This window comes from Diadema antillarum, unplaced genomic scaffold (assembly GCF_040938485.1).
Source record: "Diadema antillarum isolate AM-2024a unplaced genomic scaffold, OU_Dant_1.0 seq00000411_RagTag, whole genome shotgun sequence".
Classification (NCBI taxonomy): Eukaryota; Metazoa; Echinodermata; class Echinoidea; order Diadematoida; family Diadematidae; genus Diadema; species Diadema antillarum.
Window position 1 is genome coordinate 100166 of NW_027271397.1, and position 25241 is coordinate 125406.

General features: G+C 38.9%; 2 protein-coding genes across 2 annotated transcripts in view; one reads left to right on the forward strand and one right to left on the reverse strand.

Annotated features, from left to right (window-relative positions):
• The window catches only part of LOC139732297 (ADP-ribosylation factor 1), a 65776-nt gene extending 64809 nt beyond the window's left edge, over positions 1-967 (forward strand). Inside the window, exon 5 of the mRNA XM_071643168.1 lies at positions 500-967. Within this exon, the coding sequence (XP_071499269.1) occupies positions 500-658 (159 nt within the window). The 3' untranslated portion in view covers positions 659-967. The remainder of the gene's footprint in view (positions 1-499) is intronic.
• Positions 968-7617: 6650 nt separating this feature from the next.
• LOC139732299 (52 kDa repressor of the inhibitor of the protein kinase-like) lies at positions 7618-9531 on the reverse strand. Its single transcript, XM_071643169.1, has 3 exons — positions 8774-9531; positions 8067-8274; positions 7618-7974 (listed from the first exon to the last, which is right to left on the reverse strand). Exons 1-3 carry the CDS (start codon positions 9529-9531, stop codon positions 7618-7620), a joined length of 1323 nt encoding a protein of 440 aa, XP_071499270.1.
• Positions 9532-25241: the final 15710 nt, after the last annotated feature.

Here is a 25241-nt window from a genome sequence, read left to right on the forward strand (position 1 = left end):
CAAACCTGAGGAAAATTAAGTTTGAATTTATAATTCAATAATTCCCTACTTGCCATAGAAAATAAATCATACTCACTTTATCCACGACTCTGTGAGGAATTCTAAAACAAACACTCTTCCAAAATCCAGTTTGATTGATTACAAGAGTAAATTTTTTAAACTTCAGTTCTCTATCAGGGTCTTTTTACATGTTATTCAATCCCTAGAGAAATTAAAGTGTTAAAATTAATGAATAATTTTGAATTCAAATAGAAACAATTTCGTTTGGAAGACTATACACATAGCTAATTTAAGGGACATTTCTGGGTGTTTTTGTATTGTTATTGTTCAAACCTTCTGTGTATTTTGCAATGTTTGTATTTTGCATTGTCCTGTTTTGTCAACTTGTATGATTACATTCTATGTCTTACTTTTTTGATGACACTTTTCATATCTTTTCTTGTAAATGGAAACTTTTCTTGAAAAATTACAATTTCGTTCTGTTTTTGGCTCTCCCCAGGATTTGCCCAATGCGCTGGGTACTGCTGAAATTCAAGAAAAGCTTGCTCTAAGCGCGCTGAAGAACCGATCATGGTATGTGCAGGCTACTTGTGCAACCTCTGGAGATGGCCTTTATGAAGGCTTGGACTGGCTTTCTAACGCACTGAAGAACCAATGATGGCACTTATATTTTTTGCCTTGATAATTTTTTGTTCTTACTTTGATCGCCTGTTCTCCAACATCAATGTAAAACTAATACCCCTGTTCCACAGAGGGTTTTTTCTCATCAATCACTTGTCGGAAGCAATAAACTTTGCTTCTGCCTACCAGCTAAAGTTTGTCAGATCGGAGTCTGATGAATCCAACATGTGTTGGTCAACTATCAGGTCAGTGTCAGACATGTCGAGGCTTGATCCAATGAGACAAGATCGTCTGAGGAAGATCACATGCTACATGTCTGACACTGACCTGATAGTCGACCAACATAAGTGGGGTTCTCTGAGACGTTGCATCAAAATTATACCTTGCAGGATCCTGCAGGATCCTCCAAGGTATAATTTTGATGCAACGCCTAACTGCAATCTGATTCACTTTGTTTGGTGGATGGAAGCATCAAACTTTGGTTCGGACGAGTGACCAATAAAAAAAAAAATCTCTGTAGAATGGGGGTATTACAGCCGCAATTTGTGACTCCCCTATTATCAGATGTTTATATTCATATTTGGGTTTGTAAATTCTGTTGCACCTAACAGTGGGGATTATGTAAATTCTTTTGTTTGTTTGTTTTTTCTTTGGGGGGGCAGAGATGGTAGCCCAAGTGCCAGCATGCCATTCACTCAACTGAGCCAAAGGCTCAATTGAGCTGCTGCGATCACTCATTGTCCGGCTTCCAGTATGCATCTTGCGTAAGCTTTTTACATTTTCATCTTCTTCTTTAAAACCCTATGACAGATTTCCACCAAATGTGGCAGGTATTATCCCTAAGGGAATAGGATCTCAACTTATTCAAATGGGCACCCAAGGGGAGGGCACACAGGTGGCCCCAAAACCCTCAAATTAAGGAATATTTAAAAATCTTCTCTAAAACCAGAAGTAATATAGCTAAGTTAATGTTATAAGTTAGTACATTGATGACTGCAGTTTCAAGTTTGTTCATGGCGGCTATAGAGGTGCTGCCCTTCGAGCCCTGTAGCAGGGTCCAAATTGGGGCATAAATTGTACATTTCTATCTCCTTCAAAATGCATGTTCAGATTTTCACCAGACTTGGCAGATGTTAATCAGGAGGGTAATGAAATAGATATTTGTATAAATGGGCACCATTCCCCACTCTATCCCCACATTAAGGAATCTTTACAAATCTTCATCTCTCAAAACTTTAGTGTAGTGAATAAATTAGACTGGTGACTGTAGTTGTCAAGTTTGTTTGTGACAGATTGGGGAATGTGCTGGGAGATCAAATCAGGGCCAGTTTTCACATTCTCATATTCTTCTCCAAAATGTATGGTCTGATTTTCACCAAACTTGGCTGGGATTATGGCTCGGGCAATAGAATATGTACATGTATATCTGTTCAAATTGGTGACTGTAAATTCCACTTGCTCATGGCTGATCCACAGGTGGACAGGAGGAGGTTTCAAGTTAGGGCCCAATTTTCACCTACCTTTTCAAAGTGCATGGTCAGATTTTCACCAAACTTGAGATGTTTTGTCACTGGGGGCACAGTGTCGCATGGGAGAGACAAAGGCCTAAGATTAGGAAATCATTACAAATGAGGGGGATGGTAGAAGGGGTTGATCAAATTGGGGCCTAATTCTTTCTTCTTTTTTTTTTGTCCTCCTGAAACACGGTCAAATTTGTCACCATACTTAACAGGCATTTTTACTAGAATAACAATGTATATCTAATACAGGGACCCCAGAACCTCCCTATTAAGCCCATTTTAACAGAACCTTTCAAACTAGAGTTATCGCGACAACGTCAGGGTTGAGTACTGGTAATCTGTTTTTACCCTGCCTATTAAAATGGTCCCTGCAAAGTGTTGCTGGGACGTTGTCACTGCAGAGCTGCCAAGTCTCCCTGATTCTTCAGGAGTCATCCTGACTACTTCTGTACCGCTCCATGTCTAGATAGGAGATTCTAAAAGCCCCCTCATTTTGGAAGATTTTTTGCCCAATGGCATCATGTACTGTAAAAGTGGAAATTTATGCGCCTTTTGTGCAACCACAAGCTAGCAAGAACATTAAAGCATGTGAATATTTTTGCATGCCATATGTTCCAGTAATTAAAGGCATTATTATGTGATCCCACTATCCTCTCGAATCACCTTCTGTATCTGTACTGATTCTATTTTTTATTTATTCTTTATTCCTCTTTATTTCTCCTCAAATCTTGGGCAGAGGTTAACTCAAAAATTCCTTCGAGTATCAACTTCAAACTTTCATCATGTACTGTAAAACAATGTTTTCGCGGGGTGAAATTTTTGCGAATTAGAGCCGACTGCCTTTTTTGCAGCATGAAATTTTTGTGAGTTGCCCTTAACATTCAATGCATCTAGTGTAGACAAGAACTTTTGCATGCATTTTACAGTATGTATCATGTCATGAAGACAACAGATCTGAGGTATCACCGTGATCAGTCATCCATGACGTCGGTATAGTCATTATCTCAGATCACACACTCAATCATATCTCATCAATGGAATTTTCTGTACATATTCAGAAAAAAACGAGTCGTAGATATTTCATGAGTTGCTAATGCTGGCATATTTATCAAAAAGGTATCAAATTCCTCAGTGATAATAAAAAATGTGAAATTTCAAAATGACATCAAATATCAAGTTCACTCAGGCATATCTCATTTACCCTTTGCCAATTTTCTCCCAGATTTCAGTTTGTTGTAGCTTGTTAGATTCTCTTTCAGATGCGTAACCTCAGATTTTATATTGAAAGACGTCATCACCTAAAAAAATGATTGAAGGTAACCTTCAAATTTGACCATTAACTCGCTGTCTCTACAGCAGTCCATTTTCTGGATATGCCAATTTACACGACTGTCTTTATCAAGCAGTAGCTCACTTTCTCCCAGATTTGAATATGTTGCAGCTGAGACTTTGGGCTATCAGAAATGTGCCCTCCATTTTTTCAATGGATGGCAGGATCGCATTGAAAAACTTGTATGAAATTGAAACTCAGCTTTGATGTAGGGAGATATTGAGCAATACATAATACGTTGCATTTAAAGGGACCGTACAGTACTTGTTGAGGTAAGGATTCAGGTTTATAACATTCCCAAGTGAGATAATAAGAAACCTCTCATGGAATATGAAAGAGCACGTAATTTCAAGAAGGATTCAATGTTTGTTTGTTGAAAATTGGTTTTCAAATGGCTGAGATATCAAAAAAAAAAAAATGATAATTATAAAAGGCAACAGGCCACAACTTATATTAGGATCTTTGTTTCACCTAGTTTTTGGATATCTCAGCCATTTCAAAACCGATTTTCATGAAATAAACTTTTGATACCACTTAGAATTGCATGCTCTTTGACATCTCATAGAGTGGTTTTTTAATATCTCGCAAAACGTTAAAAGCTAAATCCTCATCGCAACCAGAACTGTACAGTCTCTTTAACGTGGCTCAATGGATAGTGCGTTAGACTTTGGATTCAAGCATCTGGTGTTCCAAGCTTAAATGCACATGACTTTTTTGTTGCATTTTTAATCCTTTTATTTTTCCTTTTTCTTTAGTAACGCCTTGTTCTCCCTTCCTAACTGTATCTTTTTTCTGATTTTTATTTTTTTAGATTAAATTTCTATATTATACCTGAACTTATTTCTTCCTTTTTTCTCTTCCACTTTTTGTGCCCTAGCTCAAGAAAAACAGTCCGTATATACCCCCCATATTTTGCACATGTTTATTTAGTCCATATCATGAACATCATTTCATAAGATAACTACTTCATCAGACGCCATCTTGGCTGTGTAAATTAGGGTCAAAGGTTATAAAGGTTTCATCCTATATTTTGGTGAATAAATAAGCTATTTTTCCCATATTTTGCACTTATTACCATGTTGCAATAATCATTTCCGAAAGTAACAATTAGTTTCTCAGATGTCATCTTGACTCAGCAAAGTTTGGTTAAATTTGTTTCAGTTTCATTCTGTATCTTCATTTATAGTGTATGCAGTGTCACCCTCATATTTTACGCATATACATATGGACCTTGATGCGTGATCATTTTGTAAAATAAGGACTCATTGGTCTGATGCCTTTTTGGCTGTGCAAATGAGATTCAAATATCACAGAGTCATTATTTTTTAGCGTGGTTAGCATAATATGCTCTACAGGGGCCAGATTTTGAGCATGTGTATAGACCATTTTACCTGGATCTTTGCATAATGCAATTCAATTCAGTTTTCTTGTCCATTTCTGGAAATTTGTTTTGTTTGCTTGCATACATGTTACATTGATACATACATATACAAAGCACACGTATAACATACATGTAGATACATAGATATGATAGACATACGAGATGTGATCTGTATAAGTCAACATTGTGTTGGATGTGATGTGCATGTAACATGGACGGGTGTGTAAATGTGTGTCAAATTAATAATAACTATATAAGAGTTTTAAACAACATGAGTGAATGCATTTTTATGTCTAAATAAATGATTGTATAAAAGTCTTGAAGGTTATATGTGTGCGTGTGTGTGCGTGTATGCGTGTGAACGTACAAAAATGTATATCACACCACGATCATAATCATTCTAAATTGATATTTTCACTTGACTTTAACCTTTGACCTTTAACCCAATAGCCCAGAGGGTTAAAAGTCAAAGGTTAAAGTCAAGTAAAAATAACAGTTTGCTCCGACGCCCTCTTGGCTGTGCAACATAGGGTCAAGGGTCAACAACTGCAAATGTACTTCTTCCTGTATGTTGGTAATTACATGCCCTATCACTCCCATATTTTGCGCACATCAAATCCATGTCATATGAATTGTTTCATTAAATGACAACTTTCTAACAAGACTCCATCTTGGTGATGTAAAGTATGGTCAAAGGTCAAAAACATCTTGTCCTGTATCTTGCTGGGTAAATATGTGGCATAATGCCCCCATATTTTACTCACATATAGACCATGTCAATAGGATCATTTGGTAACAGTGACTTATTCTTCGGACACCATTCTTGGATGTGAAAATGAGGTTCAAAGGTACAAAATTTTAATTTTGCATCTTTTTTTTAGTATACATACTGTATCCAAATTTGTTCTGTAAGCAAGTCCCTTTCTTTGATGAAAATCTCCAAAATCACGAAGCCATTCACCCCCCCCCCCCCCCCACCACCCACCCAATCACAGATACCAGATAGGGTGACAGAATTAGTGTTGGGGCTCAAAACATTTATTTCTGGATACATTGGATCACCTAATTTGTCAGAATTGACAAATTTTCAAGTCTAGTTTACCATTTGCAGATGAAACAAAAACCCAGCTTTAGTGCTTCTTTTTTTATGCCTCTGCCACGAAGTATCGCTGGGGACATTATGTTTTTTGGTTGACAGTGTAACCTAAAAGCTGTTTGAGGTATCCTAATGAAACTTGGCATATGTACAACTATATGTATGAGTGGACAAAGTTGTGCCAATCAACTTTGGGATGCACATGCTCAAGGTCAAAGGTCAAGGTCAAATTCTCAAAATGTCACTATTTCCCTATGCAGTGCCTGAAAGTATTTTCTTGAAACTTAGTGTATTCATGCAATACCCAGATAAAGATTCTCTAGGGAAAGTTTTGGGCCTTGGGGTCAAAGGTCAAGTGAAAATGCAAACTTATATTTTTCCCCATATATGGGAAATGGCTCAAGGTTTCTTCATGGATCTTACTACATACTCATCTGAAAACTCTGACAGTGATACTCTTGGGACTTTTTGGTCATGGTGTCAAAGGTGAGGTTAGAGAACTAAAATTCTACTAGGTAATGCTGAACTTGCACTTTTTTCTGTAACTTCAAGGTCAATGTATAAACTCCATAAAACTACATAGGTATATACATGCATTACTTTACAATGCTTATGAAGGTAAATGTTTTTTGCATGGGGTTAAAGGTTAAGGGAGAATGTTCAAATGGCACCATTTTTCCATATATATATATTGAAAATAACTTTATGATAATGGATGTCACCAGTTCGTGATAATTTGAAGAATTGTGGACCATGTGGTCAAGGGTGAAGTGAACATGCTCAAATCCCTGAATACCTGCTCTCAAACAATTTAGCCATCCATCGAAATTAAACCTACCCTTTCAGACAAGTACACGGTGTATATGATGTATTATTGGAAAATTGAGCAAAGAAAATGGGATTCCATAGGGAATATGATGTATGGATGTACAGTCAACCTCACGTAAGTCGACATAATCGGGACTGAGCAAATCACGTCGACTTACGCGTAAGTCGACATTTTGTCGACTTAAAAATGAAAACAAATTTCCCCTGTACAGAGTAAGATTTGGATCACGATGCGGATCGCTATCCAAATCTTACTCATTTTGCCGCCAAAACATGCCTACTGACATTGGCAAGAAAAATGTTTTAGCTCATGCATAAATCTCGCGCTGATTAGGAAGGAGAACGCACAATTCCCAAACCTCTAGAGATATTTTGAGACAGCGGGATCGGAAACCTTGGCCGTTTCTAGACACTTTAAGTTTTAAACTTGATTTGAAAAATCAAACGCAAATTCCCCAAATTGCATGCAACTTTGCGATTTAAATTCAAGTGCGTTGCTGCAAAGATATGCGTGTGAATTCGTATGACTCTGTCGACATGACTTTCAGGGGCGGATCTAGCTTTTTATAAAGGGGGGGGAGGGTAGGGAGTATGGTAGGGAGAATTTTTGAAAATCTGTGTGTGAAAATGTCGTTTTCTTGCATCTAAAACACCACTATTTTTGGTATAGAGGTCATTGCCAAATTAACCCCCATGAAAATTTGTAAAATTTAGTTGCATTTTCCTGCCATGTAAGGCCAGTTGACAACACAGGTACAAAGAATTGGGGACCTTGGAATAAGCACTGTCAACCTAATACTTTTATTATGAACAGCTAGTCACTGATACTCACTGGCAAATCTCAGTCGAATATGATGGACTGGCAGAAGAGACGTCGTGGATGTTTCTGCACAAATCGCGGAACTACTTTGTTGGAACTTAGCTGCAGGGTTGCCTGGTAGTGGATAGCCATGAGGGTGAGTCCAGCAAGCCTCTCTTCCCCTATAGTAGATCGAAGATATGTCTTTACTCTTGTGAGTGCCAAAAAAGAACGTTCAGCCTCGCAGCTGGTGACTGGAGATGTGCAGCCCAGAATGATCAGCATCCTGATGTTAGGAAAAAAGTCCTCATCGGCATGTCTCAGGCAGTCAACCAAGTTCTCAGGAAGCTGAGCTTTGTCCATGTTTTGAAAAAATCTTGTCCAGCTCCCAATCTCTGCCTGAAACATAAATATATTGAATATCACAGTGCTGTCTCTTGGTGTCAAAAAATTATTAACATTAGAATAAGAAAACTGGGAGAAAATGGTACCTTTAGGTTTTCTGGTGAAGGAAGATCTGCTTCCCAGAACATCAGCTCCTGCATCTGTTCATCAAGAGCCTCTGTGTTAGTCAGGAGTACGCTCGGAAGAAGTCCCATAATGGACCTCATGCATCGGTTTTCTGGGGAGAATCTTTCTGTCAGACCTTGGCTGAAGCTATCCAGAAAGGGCACAGCTATCGCTCTCTTGAAATATGTGCTATAACCAAAGAGAACAAATGACAATATATTGTCATCATTGGTATATACTATCTTTACAGAACATATAATTGCATTTGAAACTGTACTGGAGATTGTTGAAGATAACTTTAATAATAAAGAAATGCTAATTCCGTGTTACTCAAAAACTGGTAGAAACTATCCCTGCCCAAGGAGAATGGTAAGAATTCCGCATACTGAGGAAGGGGTAGATCCACCATTTCTTTAGTGACTGACATGGAGCTACTTGTTATATATCCTTTATTAACTAGAAAGAAATGACAAGCTGTACAAATAATAGAATTATAGAAAACAAAGATGGTTATTTTTAGCAAAAGATGATCCCTCCGAACATTAGCCTCCCATCTTATTGGCTAGATTACTGATAATGAGTCATTAAAGTCAGTAGGGATTGTTCCGTAGTATTGCACATTGTCGTCAAGAATGCACAGAATTAAAAATGATAGAAAATATCAATGACATACTGGTATAGTATTCACCTTGGTGTATCAGCAGGAACATTAGCTCGATTTCTCTGCACCTTGGTCGTTCTTGGAGTTTCGATGCTACTCCCAACGTCCTCTGCAATTGCACAAGACTCCATGAACCATTCATCCCACACTTCATCGATGTTCACGCGCATGCTTTGGATTTCCTTGGTGACAAAGTCAATGTGACCATACGCCTTGAATATGTCACTGTCTCTCTTCTGAAGTTTGACACTTAGTGCCTTTACCGGTTGCAGTCCATTTTTGAGAATCACCAGTGCGCTGATATGAGTTCCACTGGTAAGGGAACATCTCAGGCCCTCTGCTTTTACCAGGGTTTCTCTGTCCCAGTCCCAGTCTTCATAGTTCTCATCTTCTCTACTTTCTTCAGGTGCAGTTGTCAGCAGTGGATAGAGACCTGGTGTCACCATGGAGTGCAAGCAGGTGACAATGTATTTGTACAGAAGCACCAGGGTTTCCAGGCAGTCATGGCGCTCCACCCATCTCGTCTTACAAAGGCCCTTCAGCTTCTTGACCTTTTGTTCAGGTGCATAAACCTGGAGCACAAACTCCAAGTACCGTTGCCTCTTTGGGGAGAGTTGAAAGAAGAGGTACAGCTCGTTAATGACCCCAATCACATTGTGCAATGCCTGAACTTTGCAGGAGCCAGCTACGGCCAGATTCAAGACATGTGATCTGCAGTGGGTATAAAGAGCAAGTGGATCCTGGGCCTTGATCTGTGCCTGGGTACCAACATTGCTGCTAGACATTGCACTTGCCCCATCATAAGCCTGACCTCTAATGTTTTTCACATCTAAACCACTTGCTCTAAACCATTCCTGCGTTCACATCTAAACCATTCCTGCGGAGGACGGACATGATAGCCTTCCCCACCTTCTCTCCAGTGGCGCGTCTGAGGTGAATGAAGTCAATGAAGACTTCCTTGATCTGTGGGTGATCAGCTGTTGACAGATCAAGGAATCTGACACAGACAAAAAACACCTCTTGGTTGGCATGGGGATCAGTGACTTCGTCAGCTGTGATGCTATAGAAAGTTGTTTTCTTGAGAGGGTGCAGGAGCTCCTCTTTCAGACATTCTGCTGCTGTTAGGATGATATCATTTTGAATAGTCTTAGAGATGTATTTCTAGTTCTTCTTGCCTCTTCGCAGATGTTCATCCAGCACTGGATCCCTGGCAGCTGTGTGTTCCAGTAAAGCCAGAAAGTTCCCTCTGTTAATTAGGGGGTTGGCTGTGCTGTCATCTCTATGTCCTCTCAAGGACAAACCCTGTCTTGCCAGTAGTAGAATCGTTTCCAAGATCTCGACCAGGATGTGACGATTGGTTTCAGATAGTCGCTGAGCCTCACAACTGAGTTTGATGTCAATTCTAGACTCAGGACTCTGGTAAGTGCTGATGAAAGCCTTTGCTGTGTCAGTAGCCTGCTTGTGGTATATGTTGGCAGCATGGTTGGTGAGGATGCCATCTTTGCCCTTTGCACGAGCAAACTTGGTGAATGGGACTTTCACTAGAACTCCAAAAGTACTCTTGTTGCTCTTTGCATACAAAGTACAGTATTTGCAGAAACCACCCTTTTGTGATGGTGAATATACCAGCCATGGGTACTCTTCAAGCCAGGAAATCTGGAAGCTAACTTTCCAATTGTTGCCGCCCTTTCTAACTTCTTGGAATGCCAGCATGCTGCTCTTGTCAGGCTTGAAATGGTTTGTCTGGAGCTGAAACTTTTTGTGTCCGAGAGTTTTGATTTCTCATCTGGAGAAGCAAACCGACATCATTGACATCAACATCCATGGCAGACTCCTCAAACTCTAGATTGGCATCAGGACTATTACTACAGACTCCACCTGAAGTAGACCCAACCCCACCACCAGCAGAACTAGGACTTTCATCACTGCAAAGGACACTGTCACCACTGGTATTTGTATCACCCTGATCAGAAGCCACTTTGTGATCATCATTCTCAGACCTGTATAAAGGATGTGAAAACAGTAACTTCAATAGCTACCGGTACTATTTACTAAACCTGTTCATTATCATGACCAATCCTGTAAATGATGAACTAATCCTGCAAACTACAATATTTGTTAAATGTTGTGGTTTTTTTTTAATGAGAAAATATAGTTTGTAATCATTGTTACAGCAAATAAAATTACTTAATTTTTGTGGCCCAAAAGGGCAACTGCCAAAAAAGTTCATATGGAGCTCTGGGAAATGCAAACATAATTGATATTCTATTCTACTGGCCGAACGGGCCATTAAAATCCTGTTATAACGAAGTCCACGGGACCGGCAGTTTTCTTTCGTAATAACGAAATTTCGTTATAAGCGAATGAATAAACAATAAAAATACATAGAGTTGATAATGTTGCGGCCCTAAATTTTATTTTGTTGTAACCGGAATTTCGTTATAACCGTGTTCGTTATAACGAGAGTGCACTGTACTCGCATTCTAAAAAAAAAAAATGTTAATGGCAGTTTGATCACTTTCCTAAATATGCCCAAGTATAAGTGATTCAATTTTAACTTAAACAGGTCAAAATTAATATTTGGAACAGTTTTTCTTTTTTTTTTTCCATTGACAAGGAAAAACAGCATGTTTTGGAACGGTGTTTTTTTCATATTTTTTCATCTACAAGAAAAAAAGGGTGATGTACTGGAACGGCTTCGAGTGAAAAAAGGCGATGCAACTCAGCGGCACATACCCACTACCCATTTTTAAATGGCATTTTGTACTTACTACCCCCCCCCCCCCTCCCCCTCCGGGTTATCATTTAAACATGGGTATTATGAAGTATAGTTACTCGGTTATGCTATCTACAGAAGATATGAAACTACTCTGTTATACAGTTATAGAAGAAAAAATCAAAGCATAAGTATTAGAGTTGTATACTTTGTTATTTTGCCATTGGCTTAGCCTTAGATTACTCAGCGATTCATCAGTCCTAAAACACGCCTGCGCTCTGGCAGAGAATTTGCACACACACCGTACAATACACAGCTACTCAAATTGTAAACTGACCAGTCAGGAGACTGAGCGCCCTTTCCCGGCGAAGCGTGGGCGCGCAGCGCCCCGGGCCTGCCGGGCCGGATGTGTTTTATTTACTCAAATTGTAGTATTACAACACGTCCGTAACACCCCCATGTATGGTAATTTACCCTGTATGCCAACTGTTTTGCATGATTCAAGCATACCTTCCAGTAAAGAAAGATGCGAGACTGGATTGCCGCAACCTCTTTGCCCTATTTGCAGGTTCCATAATGCTTGTCACTCAGACTGATAAAAAAGTGAGCAACTTGAACAAGTAATCCAGGAAATGAGCAGCCCAGCTCAGCGTTGCCAGGTCAAATCTTCACAAAATCCCCACCCAAACGACACTTCAAAAATCCCCAAAGTTGCCAAATTTTGACAGAAAATCCCCAAATTCGTTTTACATAAAACTCAATATTATTTTCATTCCCAAATATTTATTTTTTTCTGCAACGCTCTTGCGTTTTAATACAGCGTTGCGTGTGATTTGATGGACTTATTTTTTTTTTAATTATAGAGTTGCGTTTAAACGCAAATGAGTTTTAGTTTCCTACAATTTTCTGGTTTCTTGCATTTGATTTTTAGAATTGCGTGTAAATGCAATTGAGTTTTAGGTTCGTACAATAACTTTCTAGTTTCATGAATATCAAACGCAAGTCTTTTCAGCAACGCACAATGCAAAATTGTGTGCGATTTGATACACCTGCATTTGATTTTGACTCGTTTGCACCATAAGTTGCATCACGCTGACCTGCATCAAACGATACACACAGACACAAACACCTGTACTACGTGTACTACTCAGTGTAAATGAGTCTATACCTTTTCTATTCAGGCGTATAAGACAGTGGATGCATGGCGCGAACGCTACTGCGCCGTACACTAGCGAATTAGCGAGAAGAAATGCTGCGAATCGGGGCAGGAAAACAATCTTTTTCAGAGAACTGGGATAAGAATTCGAGCAAAAAATTATGTCGACTTAGACATAAGTTTGCGTTTGAGAAAGTTGCGTTTAACATAATAATGATAATAAATACGTGTTAGAATGAACACGTATTTCAGCTCACTTGGCACTGAAAATCATGTCGACTTAGGCGAGTTGTCGACTTTTAAATGTCGACTAATAAGAGGAAATTTTCAAGGAATAACAAAGGCAAAAATCAGGACTTTTTTATCGTGTCGACTTAAGCGAGTTGTCAACTTATGCGATGTCACTTAAGCAAGGTTTACTGGATATTCATATAGGATAGTTTTTCGCGTCTGAATGCGTGCATATTGATTTGTCGTTTTATTGTGGGATGTTTTTTAAAACAATGTTTTGAGCACCATTTTGTACGATAATGCTATAATGCGACATTTTGGGGGTGTGAAAGCTCTCAAATCCGTACATTGTATAAAAAGACGGGGCTTATTCACAACACATGCCTAGGGCCTGACTAGAAAATGAGTCCAGCACAAAGTATAAACACAAAGTGCAAAGCCTGCACAAAATTCATACTGTGCAACAGAGAGACTCATACACATTCATTGAGCTTCCCATGAAAGTCCGACTGAACGCGAAGTCTAAATGCTTCCATACAATTACCGGATAACGGGGCATTGCATCTGAATGGACTTGTATTAATATGTCGCACAGTTGTATATCCTTACATCATAATGATTATAACGTAACTCAGTACATCTGAAAGCACTACTAGGTCAAGCCAAAGTTAGCACTTGATACATTTGTGACAAACATGTTAGTTTTTTCTAATTATGTGCAACTGTCGTCTCACATTGTCAAGACGTACTCTAGGTTTCTCAAATATTTGTGAGTAAAGAGTTCACAATGGCTGTTCAAGTAAACTGCCATTATCCAAATTAATCACAAGTCTTACAACTGCTGGAGTATTTAAACACCCCTTCTAAACAAAATTTAGGTAGCGTATATGAATCAGCATGTGGTCAGGCGGGTGGTTGGTCAGATAGTGTATTGCAAATGTTGCTGGTCAAATTACCAATACTTCTTCAGTTTTCAAATGAAAAAAAAAAATTGGCTTATTGTGTTGAGATCTATTTGCCATGATAACAACACCAGTGGGCTCAAAATAGGGCAAGAGACTTTCAAATTGAGTAAATTGTCCAGATTTCAATTGATTCGAGTGAAATTTGGCAAACATGTTAAGCTTAATGCGAAGTTATGTACAAGACACGTGTGTACAGCAGCATTCAGTATATTGCTGTGGTAACAACACATTATGGCTCAAAATCAGGTGAAAAGCTTGTAGAGAAATTTAATCTCTAGTTCTTAAGCCATTCAAACAAAATTTGGCACAAATGAGAAAACTTCCATTGTTGTGTGAGACACATTTGCAAGAGTACTGGAAAGTGCATTGCCATATAGTAACAATGCATAATTCCCCCCCCCCCCCCCCAATCAGGAAAGGCCATGCAGATTTAATTTTCCAGCTTTTATGCCATGTAACTGTAATTTGATACAAGTGACGACTGTGACGTACAGTTGTGCAGGACAAATTTATACAAGAAGTGAAGTGCATCACCATGGTAACAGTGCATTTATGCCCCGCCCCCCCCCCCCCCCAAAAAAAAAAAAAAGAAAAAAAGAAAAAAAGAAAAGCCTCGCAAGCATGGAACCCAGCTTTTAAGTGGTTCAAATCAAATTTGGTACAATTGTTGAACTTGATGTTAAGTTGTGCACATAAGATTTCCAAAAGTAGTTGAAACTGCATTGTCATGATATCAGTTTATTGTGGCCCCTAAAGGGGAAAACAACAACAACAACAAAAAAACATCGCAGGAGAAGTTTCACCACTTTATTAGCAGTTCAAGTAAAATTTGGTACATGTGTTGAACTTCATGCAAAGTTGTACAAAACAAATTCATCATTATAGCAAAAAGTGCATTGCCATGGTTTACAGTGGAGAAGCCTTTCTGATTGAAATTATCCAGTTTGTAAGTGATTCGGATGAAATTTGACCACGTATTGATTGTGATATAAAGTTTTGCAAGACATATTTTTTTCAAGTGTAACATAAAGTGCTTTGCCGTGGAAATGGCACATTTGTAACTGTTTATCATTCTCAGCAGTGTACCAGTACAGAAGTGTTAGATAGGGGTTTTCACCTTCAGTGAAATCTGCAGTTTTGTTGTTCATACAGCAGACTGTGAGTATCTGCAAAATACAAAGTAAGGAATGTATATAATGCAAGACTATTTGAACACATAAGGGACACTCATATGCTAGCCATGGAAGGAAATGTAGCTGAAATTTCATTGTGTAGATGGCCAAGAGAACACAGGAACTTGCAATAAGGCATTTAAAAAGTCTGTATTACTGCCAATGATGTACTCTTCATGTGACAGAACATTTATACCTGAGCTATTATTGTATTATATATATCAATGTGTATGTTGGTAATTGTATATTGTTTTCCATTGTATTCAATTATCTGCAGTAGTCCCTAGGGTGTGTGTGTGGTTTTTTTTTAATGGAAAAACATTTTTTTTAAAACATTTACACACATAGAACAGATATGTCAATCATGGATGGCGCTATCAAGCCCTATTAACTTCATACAATGACTGCATTTATCAGTGAATGTAACATAGTTAACTGCATTGATGGGATACTGGAAGTATGTTTTAGATGAATTTAATTACTTTTTGCCCACTGGGAGTAGATATAGATTGATGTACTATATGGAAACCACATGGTTTATTTATGTGTGAATGGACCTTTTATATCACCACTTGCTAATTTTTTCTGCATATCACCTGCTAAGTAAGGAAATGAGAGATTACACCAGTGCCCATTCCATCAGTCACTGATGACAGCATCGAGATTATCGTAATCATATGGAGGGCTGTCCTAGAGAATTTAAGTGTGGGGCAAATATCTTCCTTTTTCCTCACCTTTAAAAGACTATGACACAGTCTTTAAGCATAAGTTATGGATAGTAAATCACACTACTGTATTAGCTGTAATTTTCACATACAGTTATTTTTACGAATGAGGAGATCACAGACATTTCCACGAAATGGTGTTTTTTGCGAATGGACACCAATGCTGATATAAGTGCACTATTACCCTAGCATGGTGACATTTTCGCATGTTGTTAAATTGGCTGTCCAAGAGATATTCCCAAAATTCATGAAAATAAAACCCTCGCAAAAATAACAGCTTATACAGTATAGTGTCACCATATTGTGTTGTACATTTATACATTTATACTCTCACTATAAATTTTTTTTCTCAGAAGTGTTTGAATATGTCATTCTAAACACATTGCAATGTAGATTGTGTCAAAGAATGAGGGGCACAGTGATGTTCTTGATGTAAATATAGATAAATAATATAAAACAGGTGTGCAGTCATATACAGTTCCAAATTTAATCATGTAAAGTCTTAAATTAATGTAACTTGTAAGTTGAAAGTGGTAAATGTTATCCCAAGGAAATACTCCTTCCTTATTTTCATGATAGTGTTGGTGGTCTTCTTATGAGTGTCATCTTAGGTTTTGTCATCAGATTTTGCAAATCTCCATTACTCTAACGAATTACTAAAAAATAAACATTTGATCATGATTGTTCTGAATTCTGGCATTCTGCTTTGTTAGCTATACTCTTTTCTGCCATGTCCTGCTTGTCTCCTCTCTGTGTCGTATTTTATGCCTCATTCTGCAAAATACTGCTTGTGAGCCCCAAGCTGAAATTAGAGCTTTCTAGCTCACTTGAGCCTTTGGCTCAAGTGAGCTACTGCAATTATTCATCATCTGCCATCTGATATCTGTCATGCACTCTTTACATTTTTCAGATTTTTTTTTTTTTTTTTTTTTTTTTTGGGGGGGGGGGGGGTAATGCATGAGGGATTTTCACCAAACTCTACAAGTAGCATCTCTAGAGTGGTAGGTTCTGCATTTGGTCAAACAGACACCATGCACCCCATAGGTCCCAAAATTAAGGAATCTGTAAAAATCTTCTCTAGAACCAGAACAATGTGGAATAGACGGCACTTACCATGCAGTGGGCGAAGTAGTTGCATCAGTGGACACACCCCTTTTTCGTGGAAACCTACCCGTAGAAGGTTTTCATTGTCTTCTAGACTTCAGTCAAGTTCTTTTTTTTTTTTTTTTAAACATTTTTCTCCATTGCAACATAAGCCATGTTCAGACGTATTTCTAGTCGGAATAAAATTTATTGACGCGGCAATTAAAATTCAAATTTATACTTATCTTACCATGCCCCTGTGTCCACACGACGGTCTGGGGAAGAAACTCCGACCAATTCACCACGGCCTTCGCGGGGATCACCATGGAGGGTCGGTGTAACTTCCAGAAGTGGTAGCGCCGCGCACGTCGACCATACGATTGTGTTTTACCAGCGGCATTTGTCTTCTCCATACTTGTTGATGAGAATTTCTGAGCGCTATTATATTCCATAGTTTCTTCGTCGCGATCGGCTAGGTTAGAATTGTACTGCACGCGCACGTGTACTCGCGAAATGTCAACATTGCAATTTGACTCCGGAAGTTTTACCTAGGTCTTAAGGTATGTAAGTTCATAGATACTCCGAGGGTTTGTCCACACCGGCAATTTACTCCGACCGGCTAGTCGTAGTAGCGGAGATACTCCTGAGAAAACTTGTATCTTGGTCGGAGGAAGAGGTCGTGGTTACCACGACCTTGTTCAGACGGGCACTACTCCGACCCTTCCTCCGAAGTTACTCCGACCAAAACTGCCCTCGTCTGAACACAGCTATAACATAATTGTATATGCACAGTGTACATGAAACTAAAAAAATTCATCATTAGCAATCAATGAAAAGGGAGGTAGGCCTACATTATACTTTAGAAGGGGATCATGATACAAATAAGCATTATAGTGATAAATTAATCACAGGATGGAGATGGGGGACCCACTGAAAAGCGAAGCTTGTAGATTGTGGTGCCCCCCCCCCCCCCCCATTCATGGTAACCACACCCAATTCATATTGCTTGAACAATTAACCAAATTAAACATACACAAGTTGGTGTTATTTCCTAGGGTTGACACACGAAATGAAATGTACAAAATCCAGCAGAGACAAAAACTAAAAGCACAAACAAGCAAGATACAAGACAAGTACATGAACTAAGATGCACCAAAATACATGTACAAACAAGAAACACTTCAAATGCAACAATACAATGAAAATCTGAACTGGTGTTGAGAAGGGAGATAAGAAAGAAAGGGTTGGAGGAAAGGCATGTGGCACAGACATTCAAATGCACGGATCAGGCTATGACTTAGTGATAATATACTGATTATACTAACCCACCAAGGATATACTCTCATACATTTTAGTTATATAATTTCAACAATATCCGCATCAGTTTCCTTTTAAATACAGCTAATGATGGGGCATTTTTATATCATCACTTAATGCATTCTAGAATCTTTGCCCATCATATAATTATGAACATATTTTGTGCTAACATGCATGCATGGACCTCAACAAAGGTAAATGATATTCTTCTTGTGGGATATTTATGAATGGACAAATGCTTATAAAACATATATGAAGCAGGTAAGGGCCCGTCTTATAAAGTAAACATGAACTGACCAAATTGGAAATAATATAAATCTTTTATTTTAGCAATTTATTCTCAAAAAAATAATGAATCTGTGTGAGATCTCATAAAAGAGTGGAAAATAACATGAAATGATTTTTTTTTTCGTTTCTTTTCTTCTTCTAAGCAATCTAACAGATTTTGATGGGCATTGCCCCAAGCCATTAAACCGTAATGTAAATAGGGTAATATCAGAGAGGAATGCAATACAGCATGTAAGTAGCAGAGTAATTAGAGGTGAAACTTTACTCTGTTTATAACACCAATTTTTCAAGATATAATTTTGGAGATGTTATAAACATGACATATCAAGGAGAGTTTATTATAAATAATAATCTTGAGAAATTTAATATGGAAAACATTTTCTGCTAATATCTCATTAAAAAAAATATATTTGTTAGTATAGAGAAGATAAAGTATTATTAAACGTGTGATTTGGTTTTCTGAAAATGACTAAACAACATGTAATTTGTTTTTTTGAAAATTAAGGGATAATTTTGTTAGTACTTATCCATTGCTATATCTAAACCAACTCACATTGATTGTTTCCACAAGTATATGAGGATTGTGATGTGGAAACCCCCCCCCCCCCCCACTAATATCATCAGCAAAATGAATAAAAGACATCACATGGGAAGATTTACTGAAGTCACTTCTGTATAATATGAATTACAGTGGGCCTAACAGGTTGCCCTGTGGAACTCCAGTGTTCATTCTGTAACTCAGTCATATATGCTCCTGTCAGAAAACATCGCTTTCTATGAGAAAAGTAGTTCCTGAACTACTCCAAGTCCATTCCATGTATTCCATAATGATTTGTGAAGTACATGTAGTACTTCGTGGTTGATCGTGTCGGAGGCCTTGGAAGGAAGATGCCCACGATGTATTCTAGAGATCTATTGACAGCAAGTGCAAATCCTTGCACAAAAGATAATTAAGCATGAATAGTGTCGTGTTCTCTGAAACCAAATTGACAATTTTTTAAAAAAAGTTTTTTTCTCATGAAAGAAGCTGTCCTCATAATTATTTTTGTACAATTTTCAAAATGGAAGATTAGAAAGTAATTGGTCTTTATATGTTGATGTCTATTCTATATTACCTGTCTTCAATGAAAAAAAAATAACCTTTGTAATCTTCATTGCAGCAGGGACATCACCTTTAAATGAAAATAAATTAGAGATATTTAAATGATGGTTCAGCTATGTAATCAATGATATTTTTAGAATACAATTATCAATGCCATCATATCCAGAACTTTTCTTGTTTGGCATATGTGAAACAATATCAAACATTTCGTACAGGGGAAAAATGGATTTAGTGTTAATCGGGCTTAGATACGTAGCAAAGTGATCATATGAAGGAGGTGTATTAGTCAAGAGGTTGGTGAAAAGAGAAGAAAAAATGTTGACAATATGAGCTATAGATTCAGAATCTTCATACATTACATCATCAAATTCAATATTTGTAATGTCAAATGTGTTTTGGGGAAAGATTCATAGCTTGTTTCATAGTTTTCCAAGTATTTTGCATATCTTGTTCGAAAAAATTCCAAGCGTTTAACAAAATACTAGTGCTTTTCCAATCAAATAAGTCTCAACAGTGTTTTTATAAGAAGTATATCTCAGTTTGAAACTTTTTTTTTGTAATCGTTATCTGAATGTTTTTTCTTAGGGATAAGTTTATCATATTGTTCATATAATATTTTACAGAACACATCGTATGAGGAATTAACATCAACCATAGTAGAAATGCGTGACCAGTCTATGTTATCAAGACTGTCACATAAACGCGCAATATATATTCTGAGGAGTAGCTTTTCTTTTCATTGGGCAAGGCCCAATATTGGTATTTTCGCTTGATATTAAATAATGTGCCTTAATAAGATATAGTAGCCAGAGATATCAGAAAGAGTAACATTCAATTCAATTCAATTCAATCATTTATTGTCTGATTTAAAAAATACAGAAAACCTTCCTCCACTGGCAAGATAACAGAGCATTACACGACAAGAATAACAAACAGATCACATACATAAACAAAATGACTAATAATTAATTAACAATTCGATACATCAAACGATATACCGTTACTAATTAGACTGAAATACTAATGAAATGAAGAGGTATGTTTGAGACTATAAAAATAGAACATTATGATATATTATAAAATGGGTTCAAGGATGTAGCCAATAGGAAGCGCTGAAATGAGACACACCTCCTTCCTTTACTTCAGTACAATTGCACTGCCTGTAATCCTATGGTAGATTGCCGATCGTCTGTGCGCGCGGCGGCTCCTTTGATGAATTGCATGCATACGCGCTGTCAATCCTGTAAACAGCTTCAAGCTTCGAGTTCGGGCTGCTGGCCGGCCGGCCTGTCTCTTCCCTTGTGCATAACATGTGTGGCGTACGTACGTATACTCGAACGCTACTATACGTACACTTTGTACAGTACAGTAGACCAAGCGTTATGGGACCGGACGTGTACATGGAGTCACTTTGAAGAGCAAATCCAACGATTTAGCAGGTTAATTCTCACACCGTTTTCAGAGTATGTTGTCTACTAGGCCTATATGAGGAGTCTATATCAAGTCTTTAAGGTAAAGGGTGCATATTCTATGTAAAATAAGTAAGTTTTCATGCGGGAACTTAAGTGTCCGGAAACCCAACCCCCCATTATACTTATACTGTATGTGCGGGACTTCCGCGAGTGCGACGTGCGTAAATGTTTGGGACGAACATCTTCGGACGTCTTGACCCACAAAGGTACGTGAAAAACGCTGAAAAATGATGTTAGTTTTCGAATTTTCGACCCATTTTATAAAACAAATGATGCACAGGATTATTTCGTGGCGTTAGTGGAGGCGTAGCTCACTCTCGGGTATTTACAATTGTGAAACATGCAGTGCACCACGCCTACACTAACACACTCTATCCTGTGCATCATTTGTATATTATAAAATGGGTTCAAGAATGTAGCCAATAGGAAGCGCTGAAATGAGACACACCTCCTTCCTTTACTTCTGTACAATTGCACTGCCTGTAATCCTATGGTAGATTGCCGATCGTCTGTGCGCGCGGCAGCTCCTTTGATGAATTGCATGCATACGCGCTGTCAATCCTGTAAACAGCTTCAAGCTTCGAGTTCGGGCTGCCGGCCGGCCGGCCTGTCTCTTCCCTTGTGCATAACATGTGTGGCGTACGTACGTATACTCGAACTCTACTATACGTACACTTTGTACAGTACAGTAGACCAAGCGTTATGGGACCGGACGTGTACATGGAGTCACTTTGAAGAGCAAATCCAACGATTTAGCAGGTTAATTCTCACACCGTTTTCAGAGTATGTTGTCTAGTAGGCCTATATGAGGAGTCTGATCAAGTCTTTAAGGTAAAGGGTGCATATTCTATGTAAAATAAGTAAGTTTTCATGCGGGAACTTAAGTGTCCGGAAACCCAACCCCCCATTATACTTATACTGTATGTGCGGGACTTCCGCGAGTGTGACGTGCGTAAATGTTTGGGACGAACATCTTCGGACGTCTTGACCCACAAAGGTACGTGAAAAACGCTGAAAAATGATGTTAGTTTTCGAATTTTCGACCCATTTTATAAAACAAATGATGCACAGGATTATTTCGTGGCATTAGTGGAGGCGTAGCTCACTCTCGGGTATTTACAATTGTGAAACATGCAGTGCACCACGCCTACACTAACACACTCTATCCTGTGCATCATTTGTATATTATAAAATGGGTTCAAGAATGTAGCCAATAGGAAGCGCTGAAATGAGACACACCTCCTTCCTTTACTTCTGTACAATTGCACTGCCTGTAATCCTATGGTAGATTGCCGATCGTCTGTGCGCGCGGCGGCTCCTTTGATGAATTGCATGCATACGCGCTGTCAATCCTGTAAACAGCTTCAAGCTTCGAGTTCGGGCTGCCGGCCGGCCGGCCTGTCTCTTCCCTTGTGCATAACATGTGTGGCGTACGTACGTATACTCGAACTCTACTATACGTACACTTTGTACAGTACAGTAGACCAAGCGTTATGGGACCGGACGTGTACATGGAGTCACTTTGAAGAGCAAATCCAACGATTTAGCAGGTTAATTCTCACACCGTTTTCAGAGTATGTTGTCTAGTAGGCCTATATGAGGAGTCTATATCAAGTCTTTAAGGTAAAGGGTGCATATTCTATGTAAAATAAGTAAGTTTTCATGCGGGAACTTAAGTGTCCGGAAACCCAACCCCCCATTATACTTATACTGTATGTGCGGGACTTCTGCGAGTGCGACATGCGTAAATGTTTGGGACGAACATCTTCAAACGTCTTGACCCACAAAGGTACGTGAAAAACGCTGAAAAATGATGTTAGTTTTCGAATTTTCGACCCATTTTATAAAACAAATGATGCACAGGATTATTTCGTGGCGTTAGTGGAGGCGTAGCTCACTCTCGGGTATTTACAATTGTGAAACATGCAGTGCACCACGCCTACACTAACACACTCTATCCTGTGCATCATTTGTATATTATAAAATGGGTTCAAGAATGTAGCCAATAGGAAGCGCTGAAATGAGACACACCTCCTTCCTTTACTTCTGTACAATTGCACTGCCTGTAATCCTATGGTAGATTGCCGATCGTCTGTGCGCGCGGCGGCTCCTTTGATGAATTGCATGCATACGCGCTGTCAATCCTGTAAACAACTTCTAGTTCGGGCTGCTGGCCGGCCGGCCTGTCTTCCCTTGTGCATAACATGTGTGGCGTACGTACGTATACGTACACTTTGTACAGTACAGTAGACCAAGCGTTATGGGACCGGACGCGTACATGGAGTCACTTTGAAGAGCAAATCCAACGATTTAGCAGGTTAATTCTCATGCCGTTTTCAGAGTATGTTGTCTAGTAGGCCAATATGAGGAGTCTATATCAAGTCTTTAAGGTGAAGGGTGCATATTCAATGTAAAATAAGTAAGTTTTCATGCGGGAACTTAAGTGTCCGGAAACCCAACCCCCCATTATACTTATACTGTATGTGCGGGACTTCCGCGAGTGCGACGTGCGTAAATGTTTGGGACAAACATCTTCGGACGTCTTGACCCACAAAGGTACGTGAAAAACGCTGAAAAATGATGATAGTTTTCGAATTTTCGACCCATTTTATAAAACAAATGATGCACAGGATTATTTCGTGGCGTTAGTGGAGGCGTAGCTCACTCTCGGGTATTTACAATGTAGTGCAACATGCACTCGGCTTCGCCTCGTGCATGTTTCACAATTGTAAATACCCTCGAGTGCACCACGCCTACACTAACACACTCTATCCTGTGCATCATTTGTATATTATTGATGCATTGAATCTTTTAAACATGCTGACGTCTGACTATGGCAAATATATGTCAAAAATGCAAAGTCATAAATACAAAATTGCACAGACCCTAAAAATATGTTGGGAGTGAAACATGAGTGATGTACATAAGGTACATTATACAGAAACCCAGGGATCACATGTCACATGTGTGCCCAAGAAGAGCGGGAATAAGAAGAAAAGAATAGAGGTGGAAAAGGATGGAGAGCCTAGGGGTTCCATAGAACAGCTGCCTCTAGGGCACACATTGTAATACAGTGTTATGTGTTATGCAAATATACATGCACACGTATGCGAAAACATTCCGTGATCATTCCAATAAGATAACAGAGTGCAACAATGAATGCTGCATAATGTAAATGTAAATCACAGTCCATGTGTGCCCAGGAAGCAAAATAGAAAAGATGAAGCTGTGCTCAGACGGAGGCAGTTTTGGTCGGAGTAACTTCGGAGGAAGGGTCGGAGGAAGCTTGGTCGGAGTAACTTCGGAGGATAGGTCGGAGTAGTGCCCGTTTGAACATGGTCGTGGTAACTTCCTCCGATCGGAGGAACTTACCATGACCTCTTCCTCCGGACGAGATACTCCTGAGTTTTCTCAAGTATCTCGCTACCATGACTAGCCGGTCGGAGTAAATTGCCCATGCGGACAAGCCCTCGGAGTATCTATGAACTTATACCTTACGACCTATAGGTAAAACTTCCTGGGTCAAATCGCAATGTTGACAGTTTGCGACTACACGTGCGTGTGTAGTGCAATTCTAACCTAGTCGATCGCGACGACAAAGCTAGCAATCATGCAGAAATTTCCATCAACAAGAATGGAGAAGACAAATGCTACTGGTAAAAAAAAAAACAATCGCATGGTCGATGTGCGCGGCGCTACCATTTCCGGAAATTTCTTCCCACGACCGTCGTGTGGACACAAGGGTCGTGGTAAGATATGCATGAATTTGAATTTTAAATGCCGTGCCATAAATTTTTACTCCGACAAGAAACACGTCTGAACATGGCTAATGAGGGAAAGAACCAGAGGATAGACGAGAGGGGGGAGGGAAAAGCTGCCTATGTGGGCACACATACAATGTGATATGCTTTACATAAATACATATATCAAAATTCCATTAGTCAATTCGCAAAGGGCTGTAAATAACTTGCATAATGAGACATACAATATGTATTGATAAAAGCACATAAAATTGCACACTTATACATAGTGAGCTGTCTTGAAAACTTATCAATACAACAGTGTTATCCTGTAATAATAATATTGCATTAATTACCCTCAAAAAGTGCCCAGAAAAAGCAGGAACCATGAAGAAAAGAGCATAGGATCCGAGGGAAAGAAGAGAAATGGGGAAAGGGAAGAAAGGAGTAGGCCTCTCAAGAGAGATGTTTATCCAAACTCACAAAGAATGCAGTATGCAATGTACATGCAGTTGAAATACACGAATG

What these genes read in the sequence shown, in the direction of transcription:
- LOC139732299 (XM_071643169.1), bottom strand. Translation starts at nt 9,531, where the DNA reads ATGTCTAGCAGCAATGTTGGTACCCAGGCACAGATCAAGGCCCAGGAT. An exon ending in GTTCCTGCTGATACACCAAG is followed by an intron (nt 8,275 to 8,773) that starts GTGAATACTATA and finishes CTTTGGTTATAG; the next exon opens with CACATATTTCAAGAGAGCGA. An exon ending in CTTCACCAGAAAACCTAAAG is followed by an intron (nt 7,975 to 8,066) that starts GTACCATTTTCT and finishes TTTATGTTTCAG; the next exon opens with GCAGAGATTGGGAGCTGGAC.